This window comes from Parasteatoda tepidariorum, chromosome 10 (genome assembly GCF_043381705.1).
Source record: "Parasteatoda tepidariorum isolate YZ-2023 chromosome 10, CAS_Ptep_4.0, whole genome shotgun sequence".
Taxonomy (NCBI): domain Eukaryota; kingdom Metazoa; phylum Arthropoda; class Arachnida; order Araneae; family Theridiidae; genus Parasteatoda; species Parasteatoda tepidariorum.
In genome coordinates, this window is record NC_092213.1 from 50,062,554 (window position 1) to 50,075,267 (window position 12,714).

The following is a 12,714-nucleotide window of genomic DNA, read 5'->3' on the forward strand; positions in this document are numbered from 1 at the left end:
TGCTTGAGCTTCTTAGCATCGAATTTACCAATTTTTGAATGCCCATGATAAACTAATTTACTGTTTTAATTTGTGCTACCAGCCATTAAGAATCTCAGAACATAATTTTATCTAATAGGTTGAGGTTGCCGTTGAGTATGTGTAGCAAAATGGCACTTGGAAATTTCTTCCATACGAAAAACTCATAATAACTAAGTATCTCCTAGTACAGAGATGGCGAACCAATGGTACGCGTGCCATTTATGGCACGAGACACAATATTTTGGGCACGCCACAGATCACAATTGTAATTACACTATGAATTGTTATTATACAAATGTTATTACACTATGAAGCATATGTAACAATTAAATTAAAATTCACAAAAGCAAAGCAAAATAATAAACAATTATTAATAAAGAAATGAACAATTAATGCTAAAAAAACAGTTAATAACCATTAAAAACAAGCTAACAATAAATAACTAGTAAACAAAAAATTAACAGTCCTGCTTAAACTAACATCTTACAACCTAATATAAGTTATTTGTCATCTAATCTGCAATAACAGAAGTCACACTGATGTTACATTTCGCGTATAACTGAGACATGGCACAATGTATTTATTTTCAATGTAAATAAAGAGTTTTAAGTTGATAGTATTTAGCATTATTATTTTCCCAATAATCACGGAGTGAAAATTATTTGACGGTACGTCTATGACCTCATTAAACAATTTTTTTAGAAAAAATGGCACGTTGGTGTATAAAAGTTCGCCACCCCTGTCCTAGTACCTTTTTCCACTGCGATTTCTGAAATTTACTGACTTGACAAAATAAGTTTAAGTTGTAAAGTTAAATACGATATTTCTCTTGGAAATCTCTATTCTTGCAAAAACTTAGAATCTACTTTCACTGAGCTCTTCAGTTCTTATCTAACCCTAATATTGTCAGAACTTACTTAACTTACCAATAATAAAACCCAGATTCTTTTTCCAATGATTCTTCAACAGCGCAATAGATGGTCGTCTGCGCACCTTGGTGAGCATTCTTCCCGATAAGTTTAAACCATCCAACGTAGATGTATGCAACAATAATGTTCATTGAAGTGTACAAATGCCGTGTAATATCAGTATGGACGAAACCAGGATGAAGACAATATGTTGTAACACCTGTACCTGTAGTGCATATCTAGTGATTTAATGCAAGAACAACCAAATTTAAAATTGCAAAATATTGAAAACTGATTTTTTAAAGTCAAGTAAAAAGTATTATGGTCAGATTGAAATTTCTCGGGATGTAGTTCATACATCCGAGAAATCTCAATTCTTCCACAGACGTACGTCACTTAGAACTTTCTTCCACGAATCTCTTCAATTCTCATTTAACCCTAATATTCGTTCTAGAACGTCGTCAGATCATCATAAACTAGCCAATAATAAAGCCCAGATTCTTTTCCCAGTGATTTTTCAAGAGCACAATAGTTGGTCGTCGGCGCACCTAGGTGAGCTTTCTTCCTGATAAGTTTACTACATCCAGCGACGTTGGATGTAGTATGGCAATTATGTTGAATGAAGTAAACAAATGTCGAAAAATATCAGTATGAGCGAAACCAGGATGAAGACAATGCGTTGTAACTCCAGTATTTGGAGTGCATATCTATTGGTTTAATGCAAGATCAACTAATTTTGAAATTTAATGAAATTTAAACTAAATGATTAAATTTAATGAAAAAATATTTTGGATTGTTAGTTACATAAATCTATCACAGGTGGCGCTAGCGGTTGAAATTCATAATCGAATTAGTAGATTATTCCGTCCAATCCATCCTATATTGTTAATGTTTTTACACTAGTTACCATTCATTTACGACTAGCGCTATGTATCATTTTATTTGTAAACCCATCTAACTTAAGTTAAAAACATGGAACCCTTTTACTGAACTTTCTTTTATCTGATTTATGACTCACTTTTAAAATTTATCAAATAAAGAAAAATCTTAAAAATGGCGAAATTGCGTATAAATTAAAATTTATTCTTATTAATAATACTTCTTGAAATATCAAGTCTATTCACATATCCCAACATAACATAAGCCCATCGATACACCGGAAACTTACAAAATTCCGTTTCTCTCTCAGTAGTCATATTCCCCTAATCATATTCAAGATGAAAAATTTACTACCTATGGTTTTTAAGTTAAGCTTTAGTTTTTTTTGTTGAAGAAAATAAAGAAATTTTTTTTGACTTGATTGTTCCATCGCATTAGAACTATTCTGATGGGGGTGTTGGCAACAGTTTTGAATTCATTTTAGCGATGATCGGAAGATAATATACACTCTATTCTATCATCATAGACAATGCAGTCTTAGTTACTTTATTTTTTATTTTATCTAATTTTTTTTATTTTGTCTTATTTTTTTATTTTATCTTATTTTTTTATTTTATCTTATTTTTTTCTTATTTTTTATTTTATCTAATTTTTTTTATTTTATTTTATCTTATTTTTAATTTTATGGTATTTTTTGTTTTATATTATTTTTTGTTTCATTTTATTTTGTAATTTGTCTTATTTTACCTTATTTATATAATTATATTTCAAGTTATTTAATATTATTTTTTATTTCATCTCATTTTTTCTTATTTTTTTAATTTATTTTATTTTATCTTATTTTACTTAATTTTATTTTATCTTATTTTATTTAATCTTATTTTATTTTATTTTTTAATTTACTGTTAACTCTTCAGGTTCCTTTATCTCAAATTTTCCAAAGATACAAAAGCAAACACGTAACTGAACTCTTAAAGTCACACGAGACTGTTGAGGCATTGTAAGGCCTGAAATTTATGTAATAATATCGTTGTTTGGTTATCTCAAATCGTAATAGAATTAATAGAATTTGTGATATGTAATAAAATTAATAATAGAATTTTGCTGCTCAACAGCTTAAATGAATGCTATAAATTATGTAAATAAACTGAAAGACATATTCCAGAAAAATGGATAAAGCTGGGAAATTTCCATTTATTTTTTATTTATTGCCTTTCCCGGTAGTTTTACGTTATTAGATTATAGAAAACAGTTTTTTAGACAAAGACAAATAAAACTAATGAGTAAACACACAAGATAAGTTGAGAAATGGAGTACCAGTAGTTTGACCAGGAAGTAGTCGTAAGTTGTTTAAATATTATTTTGTGCATCATTAACCCTTACTAAGCTAACAACTTAATTAAATACTCATTATATTGTAAACTCCGGTCATTTTGACTCGTGGCTAGCTATTAAGGATTAAATATATCTTATGTACTAAGCTGCAAATTACTTTAAAAAATCTTATTCTAAAATTTTTGGTTTTATTTGGAAAAATCGAGAGGAAATTGCTAGTACAAAAGAAGAAAGAAATTTTCTTTGTTGTTACTTATGAAAAAGGTCAATACCGGCAAGCCTGCTTGAAACCAAGCGAATTTTTAAGTCAGAGAGTGATTTTCTTGTTCTCCAGTGGCGCCATCTATGGCCAAGAACACGACTTACATCACACACACGCGTTACACGATCAATCTCTAATTCAGTACCCCCACAGGTTTTGATTTGTTATGGGAACTAGGAGGACTTCGACAGACTTAAGATGCACCTGTCCCCATTTAACACAGGGAAATTCTTCAGCTGGCGAAATTCGAACACAAGCTCTCATGAATACGAATCTCCAACCAACTATTCCTACTTGCTACCACCTACCTACCAGGCGATACCGGCTAAACTTTTCTAAGTATTCACAGGAAAATTTTTTAAAAAACAAATAATTGATAATTATTTAAACAAACGTTTACAATTCTCAAGAACTATTCCGCCAATTTTGTTTTAAATTTTGGATTTTATTCATTTAAAATAGCATAATTAATAATATGAGATAATAAAAAAAAGAGTTTCTAGATCTTGCAGTTCAAAGGTTTTTCGGATAGTATTAAATTAAATTGAAAAAAATTGAGTAAATATTAAAGTTTTTTAAATGGAATCATTGTTGTAGTTCATTTATGTCGCACTAGAGCTGCACAATGGGCTATTGGCAACGGTCTGGGAAACATCCCTGAGGATGATCCGAAGACTTGCCATCGCAATTTTGATCCTCTGCAGAGGGGATGGCACCCCTGCTTCGGCAGACCGACGACCTGCGCGCGAAGTCGAGCCCTTTACGGTAGAACAGTTTAACGAGGAACAATACCGCACACTCTCGGTCCCTAAGTGGACTAATCCAAGCGGTCACCCACCCGCCCACTGACCGCAGCCAGTGATGCTTGACTTCGGTGATCTGCTGGGAACCGTGTCTTAACGATCAGTCCACTGCGGGACTTTTATGGAAATATCTTTTAAAAAGAGAATTAATTTCAGAGCTGGTCAAACGAGTTGTGGGTTTCAGAAATGTGGAGAAAAACGTGAAAAGTTGAATTGCATTAAGGGATCTAAGCTTTGGACCGCTCTCCTGACTAAATTAAAGGGACCATATTTTGAGGGCCAAGAATTTAAATCCGTTGTGGGTCTAGTTTCCTGATCCCTGTCTCTAGATCAAACATATCAAAACTTTCTACTTTTTTTCCCTTTATACTTATATGACTTTTTCAGTATGCTCGAAAGCTATGACTATAGAACATTAAATATTTTTTTCCTAAAAGAGCATACAGCTATCTCTGCTTACTTACTTTGAAATTTTACGCTTAATTATTTTGAAATTTGTTTCCGACAAAATAATTTACCTTCTAGTCTCTTTGCTAGTTCACGTGTAAAGAGTATATTAGCTAGCTTGCTTCTGTTGTATCCAGCAATAGGTCCATAGTTACGATCCATATTGATGTCATCTAAGTCTATTTCACCAACTATAAATAAAAGTAAAAACACAAGTTCATTGCAAGAAACGTAAATATAATCATAATATTTCTAAAATTAAAATGATAACTAGAAGAGAATGAACACAAAATTAAATCAACATGTACTTACGTTAAATGTGAACAAAGTATAAATTTGATACTTATCGCATTCTATAAGGAATAAGAAATTCAAAATTAAACTCAATGTTTGCTTTTTGCCACAGATTATTTGGTTTACAGACCATTTGACTTACAACAGACCATTTAGATTACTTAAACCGAACACTGATCCGAATCACTTGATTCGAATCAGTGGTCTGTATCACTTGATTGAACCACTTGATTCGAAGAGCCAAATATTGATTTAAATCCCTTTATTCGAATCACTGATCTAAATACTTAATTCAGACCAAGTTATTCAAGTCATTATTTGAATCAAGTTATTTGAATCAGTAATATGAATCAAAATATTCGGATCATTGATTCGAATTAAGTGATTCCGATTACTTATTCGAATCACGTGACTAGGATCTCTAATTCGAATCAAGTTGTTTCGGCCATTGATTGAATCCAGTGATTCAGATCAAAGATTTGAATCATGAGATTTGGATCAGTGATCCGAATCAAGGAATTTGGATGAGTTATTCGAATCATGCGATTTAGAGCAGTGATTCTTATAGAGTGATTAGAATTAAAGAAATCAGATGATTCAGATCATTGATTAGAATCAAGTGATACTCATCACTTATTCGAATAAAGTAGTTTAGACCACCTATTTGATTCAAGTGATTCAGATCATTTATTCGAAACCAGTGATTCGGATCACTTATTCGATTTAATTGATTGATATCGCTAATTCGAATCAGGTTATTTGGACACTCCATCAAAAAGTTTTCCACGAAACCAAATTTCTCCCAATACTTGATCCAGGCATTCCCTTGTCTTCCGGATTGGGTTCAAAATTACATGGCTGCGGAGTTAAACACTGGTAGGTTATAAAATATAAAAAAATAAAGGGTTAAAAAATTAAAGAAGGTATAATTATCAACAAAAAAAAAGAAGACAACATTAGAAAAGAAAGCTGTCAAGCTTACTTGTGTGGAGAATGGAAGAGACATTGATAATTCTAGCTGGAGCAGAAGCTTTAAGACGTTCCAGTAAAAGGTTTGTCAACAGGAAATGTCCTAAATGATTCACTCCAAATTGCATCTCGAATCCATCTTCGGTAAGGGATTTTGGACAACTTGCTACTCCTGAAAATAACATAAACAATTACTATTAAAATGTTCTATATTTTAAAAAAGAATGAAAATAAATCTGGATTCAGTGATAGAATTCAGGTAGTGCATCGATTCTTTATATTTCTATGGCTTGTGCATTAGTCAAGGTATTCAGCAATCGTAACCGTCATTTAAAATTGCTTGCAGTTAGATAGTTGAAACGTGAAAACTTTAAAATTAATAAAACATACGGCTCAGAGCTACTTTTCAAAAAGTAATTGATGTATAGATTTTAGAAGTTACAATAGACCATAAAAATGCAATTACTAACATATAAAGTAGTCATATTTGTGTGGCTTGTACTCTTTAAATTCTTTAGTCCGCATATTTAACCTCTTGCCATCTACCATTTAATAATACTCCTAAGTACTTATTTGTATCTTTTTGGTAATTTTCGAGTACTTTATAAACTTTTTATTAACAAATAATGTGTTTTCAAAAATGTAAAAAAAAAAAAAAAATCTACGTAATGTTTTTTTTTCGGGGGGGGGGATGAATTTTATGTATATTTCTGAAGAGGCTTCAGAAAGATTGTGGGCCCGAATTCCGGACAAGGCACGGATGTTCTTTCAATCTCTGTCCTTACTGTGGAAGCAACGTAGGTCCACCTAACATGATGCCCCTGAAAGAATGGCCAACAAATATGCCCTGTAAATGCCCGAATTGACGAAATGTTAACACAGGTGGGTATTGGAAATAAAAAAAAATATTTCTGTAGTTACAGCATATGTAATTAAAGTTCATAAATAAATTTCAGGAAATAAAAATTTAATATTCATTTGTATAACAGTAGGAGTAAAAACATAATTTTTAACTGCATTATTATGCATTATTACGTAATTAAAGTTCATAAATAAATTTCAGGAAATAAAAATTTAATATTCATTTGTGTAACAGTAGGAGTAAAACCATAATTTTTAACTGCATTATTACGTAATTAAAGTTCATAAATAAATTTCAGGAAATAAAAATTTAATATTCATTTGTATAACAGTAGGAGTAAAAACATAATTTTTACCTGCATTATTATGTAATTAAAATTCATAAATAAATTTCAGGAAACAAAAATTTAATATTCATTTGTATAACAGTAGGAGTAAAAACATAATTTTTACCAGCATTATTATGTAATTAAAGTTCATAAATAAATTTCAGGAAATAAAAGTTTAATATTCATTTGTATAACAGTAGGAGTAAAAACACAATTTTTACCTGCATTATTATGCATTATTATGTAATTAAAGTTCATAAATACATTTCAGGAAATAAAAATTTAATATTCATTTGTATAACAGTAGGAGTAAAAACATAATTTTTACCTGCATTATTAATCAAAATATGAATGCGTTGTTCCGTTTTTAATATCTGCTTCGCAAACTTCCGAATAGAAGCAAAAGAAGACAAATCTAGCTGCTTCACATAAACTGCAGCTGAAGGCACTTTTTCTTTGATGTCTTGAGCTGCTTCTTCACCTTTACTTGTGTCACGACATGCAATAATCACTTTTGCACCTAAAATAATCAATGCTAGTCTCATTTATGCTCAAGAAGAAAGAAGCCAAATATTTCATTTTCTAGAAATCTTTTCATTTTATTTAGCTGCATTGTTGCAGTTGATTATTAGCAAAACAATGATAACAAATGCTTGTTGAGCTTTTCAAATAAATAGCCATTTACGAAAATTTTTTTCACAACAGTATTCCATTTTAAAAATGCGAACTTTTTTGCATTAATTGTCCATTTAAAAAAATACTAACAAGTGTGCTAATGCTAACAAGTATCTAACTATCAAAAATTATCAAAGTATCAAAAATTATATATGGTGATTCATTTATTTTTTTGCGCAGAGAACATCGAATTTACCCCTATTTAAAAGAATGATATATCGCGGTAGAAACTTTGCATGGTAAATTCTTTTTGATATTTTCAAACTTAAAACATTCATGAAATTTCCGCTGGCATTTTAAAATTTAAAGTTTAGAGAAAATTGAGCTCAGTTGTACCTAGATTAGATATTAAAGTTCCAAATGCTGAAAAATTTTTTTGAAAATATCAGAATGTTAATATTTTACGGTAAGACAGCTTTCCGAAGGCGCAATTTTTAGTAACAATACCATAATTTATTTAAAAAAAAAATTTCTGCCTTAACTTTCCATGGACTCACCCTTTCCATATTTTAAAATTGAAATAAAAGTTACCATGAAGGATTTCTCTCGTAGTGTAGCGTCCTGTTAACGAGTATGAATCTTTGAAATCTTACACCAAATTTTCGCTAAAGTTCAGGTGGTTTTTGCTGCTTCTCAATTGATGAACAGATATCAGACTTTTACAATCACAGAATATTCCTAGATGGTCAAATTTTATCCTCTTTTTAAATTCAGATTAACTTTTATCAGTTTTGTTAGCCTGTGATACTTATTTAAATTTTCTATTTTATTACTGAGTTGTTTTTGAATGTAAAATTCATTGATTAAATGCACGTTAGTTCACAATTCAAATACATAAATTTGAATAATGACATGAGTTTTTTCATACCTCTTTTGGAGAGACCCAAAGCGGTTTCTTTTCCAATACCAGTATTTCCACCTGTGATTATAACAGTTTTGTTTTTCAAAGAAGCCTTACTTTGGCATGTATTAGAGATAAATATGTCCCTTAAATAAACCAAAGCACTGTAGAACACTGTTACAAAAATTGCTGCGGAAAAAAATGTACATTTAAGTTATATTTTGTAACAATTTAATAAAGAATATCTTACTATAATGTTAAAATTGAACTAAGTGATAACATATTAAAGTGTTTTTATTGTATAATCATATCGCATAACATGATCCTCAGTCAGACTAGATGCATGAATAATTTGGAAAAATTGTAAACTAACAGTAATTAGGCAATCTTAATAATTTCTTACAAGGCGCGTGTTTTGTTTTTGCACGCAAAACTTGAATGAAATTATGGAAATTATTATTTTTTACTACTTTTAAATATTAATTAATTAGTTTTCATTATTTATTATCAATAAAAATTAATTAATTAATTATTATTACTTATTACTAAAATGAGTTAAATAGCATTATTTTAAATGGTTATGCTTAATTTTTAACATTACTTAAAATTAATTAATTAAAATAATTAATAAGAATTAATTAATTAAAATCAATCAAATTTAATTAAGAAAACTTATTAGAAAATATCGTAAAAAATTGCTTAGAATAATAAATTATCTCATGCAGACAAGAATGAAATAATTCTTAATAATTTCTCAAGTTTAAATAAGCCCTTTATTATTCTAAAGCATTTGTTTAAGATTTATTCTTCGATTTCTTAACTTTATTTTGTTAAATTTTGAACATGAGTATACATTAAACCTTTACAGCCAAATCCAGTTCTTTAAAGTAGAGACTTTATTTCGAAAGTAGTTTGCAATCATTACATTTTTAAAACAAGTAGTTGTTGTTAACGAAATATGTAATAAAGTTATTTAAGTTCTAAAACGTAGAAACGTAGTTTCTACGCTTTAACGTAAAAAAACGCATAAAAAAACGTAGTTTTTCCAGTCACTCTAATAAATGAATGTATAAAGATTTTTAACAAAAACATAATGGATATAATTTTAATTCCATCATTAAAATGATGAAATTTAAAAGTGTAGAAACTTGATCAAATAACTGTAAATAAAAATATTACTTTAATTAAAAGACTTTTTAATTCAGAAATTCTAGTATATCGATGCAGTTTAATTTTCAACTCGTGACATAAGAAGAAAAAAACGTATTATTGCTTTCGTTTTAAGAAATTGAAGAATATGAACATTTAAGGACGATAACTGAAATTATTATAAATTTGAATTTTAAATTTAAAAATTAGCACTGTTTTCTGGAAAGTCAACCGTAACCAGTTTTGAATAAATTACAGAATTTTAAATATTTTGAATCCGATACATTTCATAGTAAATATAATATGAAAATCATAAAAAATTACGTTTAAATTAAATTATTAGTTTGCATTAATTTTAATATAGGTTCGTTAAGAAACATTTTGTTAATATTTTTCGCAGTAAAAAAATTTTGAAATGTATAAATAATTTCAAAATTTTTGAATTAAAGATTTATGATATAAATTTTTTATTACTTTATACAATATCAATTAAGTTATTTTTTTTATTAGTTTTACACACAATCACAATTAGTTGATTCTATCTCATTTATAATGCCGCAATGTTGATTAATTGAAATGATCAAATTGAAGATAAATAATATATATTTTCTTTATTAGTTTCACACGTGTGCATAATCCAATTACATTTAATCTTTCCAATACTAAAAGCCTTAAAAATGATTAATAAAATGATGAAATTTACACGAAAATAAAATCAGGTAAAATTACCGTGCTGTATGGTAAGAACATTTCGGGAAAAAAAAAACATAATTCTAGTAATAAAAAACAAAATATACGGTATTCAAACCATTAATTATAATTATATATAGTAGGTTTATATACAATTATAATTAATATAATAAATAATTATAATTATAATTAATATAATAAATAATTATAATTATAATGAATATAATTTTAATTAATATAATAAATAATTATAATTATAATTATAATTAATATAATTATAATTAATATAATTAATATAGTAGGTTTTCAAAATTATAGTTCATATTATCACACATTAAGTAAAATATACAAAACTAAGAAATAAATGCAACCGAATAAATGTTTTTTTTTTGCCAAACTCTAAGGCATCATGATAAAATAATCAAATTTTGTCCCATTTACCAACTTTTTTCACATAGCATAAAGCTATATTTAGTAAAGCTATATTTATAATAAAGTAAAGCTATATATATTAGTAAAATATATATATAGTAAAGCTATATATATTATTACAATGATAAAATTATCAAATATTAACACATTTTCACAATTTTATCGCCAATCATAAAACTATCAAACCAAACCGAGCCAAACTGTATTTAACTGAAAGCATTACCAAGGCGCTTTGGTAAAAATTACCAATTTTTTTAATGCTCTCATAGAGTCAGAAATGAGGTAAATTTCACCACATTCTGGTAGTTTTGACAATACTTTTTTTCCTCTGTGTGAGATAAATAATAATGATAATTTCATTAGTTTAACCTACATGCTTTATTCAATAATATTTAATTTCTCAAATAGTTCAAGTCTTAAAAATACTTCATATTAAAATGATTAAATTTTAGATAAATAATATAAACTTTTTATTGGTATCACTACATGCTTCATTCAATCGAATTTGATCTCTCAAATAGTAAAGAGCCTTAAAAAGGACTAAATTTAAGATAAATACCATCGATTTTTGTATTAGTTTCACGTACAAGCTTCATTCAGTTATATTTATGGTTTTAAAAATAGTAAAAACCTTAAAAGTTTCCAATAGTAAAAGTATTAAAAAATTATTAAATTTAAGATGAATAATACAGATTTTTATTAGTTTCCGAAATTACATTTTATTCTTCCGTTTAAAATTAAATTTAATTAATGAATTAATATTAGAAAAATCTGTATTAACATCAAGTGCCATCCCCTAAAAGTTTTAAAAAATATATTTGAATTTGAAAGAATGGGCAAGAAGTATTTTATTAACGATTAAAAATTTAAACACGATACATAAATTTGTATAGAGAGTGTGAACTAATAGAAACTTATCAGACAACTATAAGAGCATAAATTTGATGACGTGGACCACACGTGCTACTTATTTTGCTCAAATTGAGCTATAAGTTAGAAATTATCACTGATGTTTTTTTTTAAAAATATGTGAAAACTGAATCGCTTATAGTAAAAATGTAAAGCAATGACTAGCGCTTAACCAATCAGAAAATTCCATTTCGTTTTTCGCTCATCCCTGTTTATTATACAAAAAAAAAAAAAAAAAANCCTTTTTTAATTAATGAATTAATATTTGAAAAAAAAAAAAACTGTATTAACATCAAGTGTCGTTCACTACGAGTCTAAAAAAATGTATTTGAATTTGAATGGATGAATAAAAAGTATTTTATTAAAGATTGAAAATTTGAATGGATGAATAAAAAGTATTTTATTAAAGATTGAAAATTTGAATGGATGAATAAAAAGTATTTTATTAAGGATTGAAAATTTGAATGGATGAATAAAAAGCATTTTATTAAAGATTGAAAATTTGAATGGATGAATAAAAAGTATTTTATTAAAGATTGAAAATTGGAACAAACAGTGTGAACTAATAGTAGGAATTGAATAAGGAGACAATTACTTACTTAACATTCTTACTTCCTCGAGCATATAGAATAGCAATGCTTATAAGAAAAGCTTCATGTATTATGCATTTGCCTCAAAACGTATTGATAACATCTAGATATGTGTACAGGTGCCGTGAGATCGCTAAATACGTTCAGTATTTGTGAAGAAAGGATAATATTATCTTTTCTCAAGGAAAAGACAGAATATGAAAAATAGAAAATATTCAACCCTAATAAATGTTTTCATTTTTCTGTTTCGTAATAAGCAACTATTGAAAAATATCTCTCACTTTGTGACAGAAGAAAATTAATGTAAATCATTATATATA

General features: G+C 27.8%; 1 protein-coding gene across 1 annotated transcript in view; it reads right to left on the reverse strand.

Moving 5' to 3' along the window:
* LOC107440647 (uncharacterized) overlaps nt 1-12,714 on the reverse strand; it is a 56,114-nt gene that overhangs the window by 4,136 nt on the left and 39,264 nt on the right. The window contains exons 8-12 of the mRNA XM_071186961.1: nt 8,652-8,813; nt 7,437-7,628; nt 5,932-6,090; nt 4,727-4,846; nt 948-1,155 (exon numbers count right to left, since the gene is read on the reverse strand). Coding sequence (XP_071043062.1) covers nt 948-1,155; nt 4,727-4,846; nt 5,932-6,090; nt 7,437-7,628; nt 8,652-8,813 — 841 coding nt within the window. The remainder of the gene's footprint in view (nt 1-947; nt 1,156-4,726; nt 4,847-5,931; nt 6,091-7,436; nt 7,629-8,651; nt 8,814-12,714) is intronic.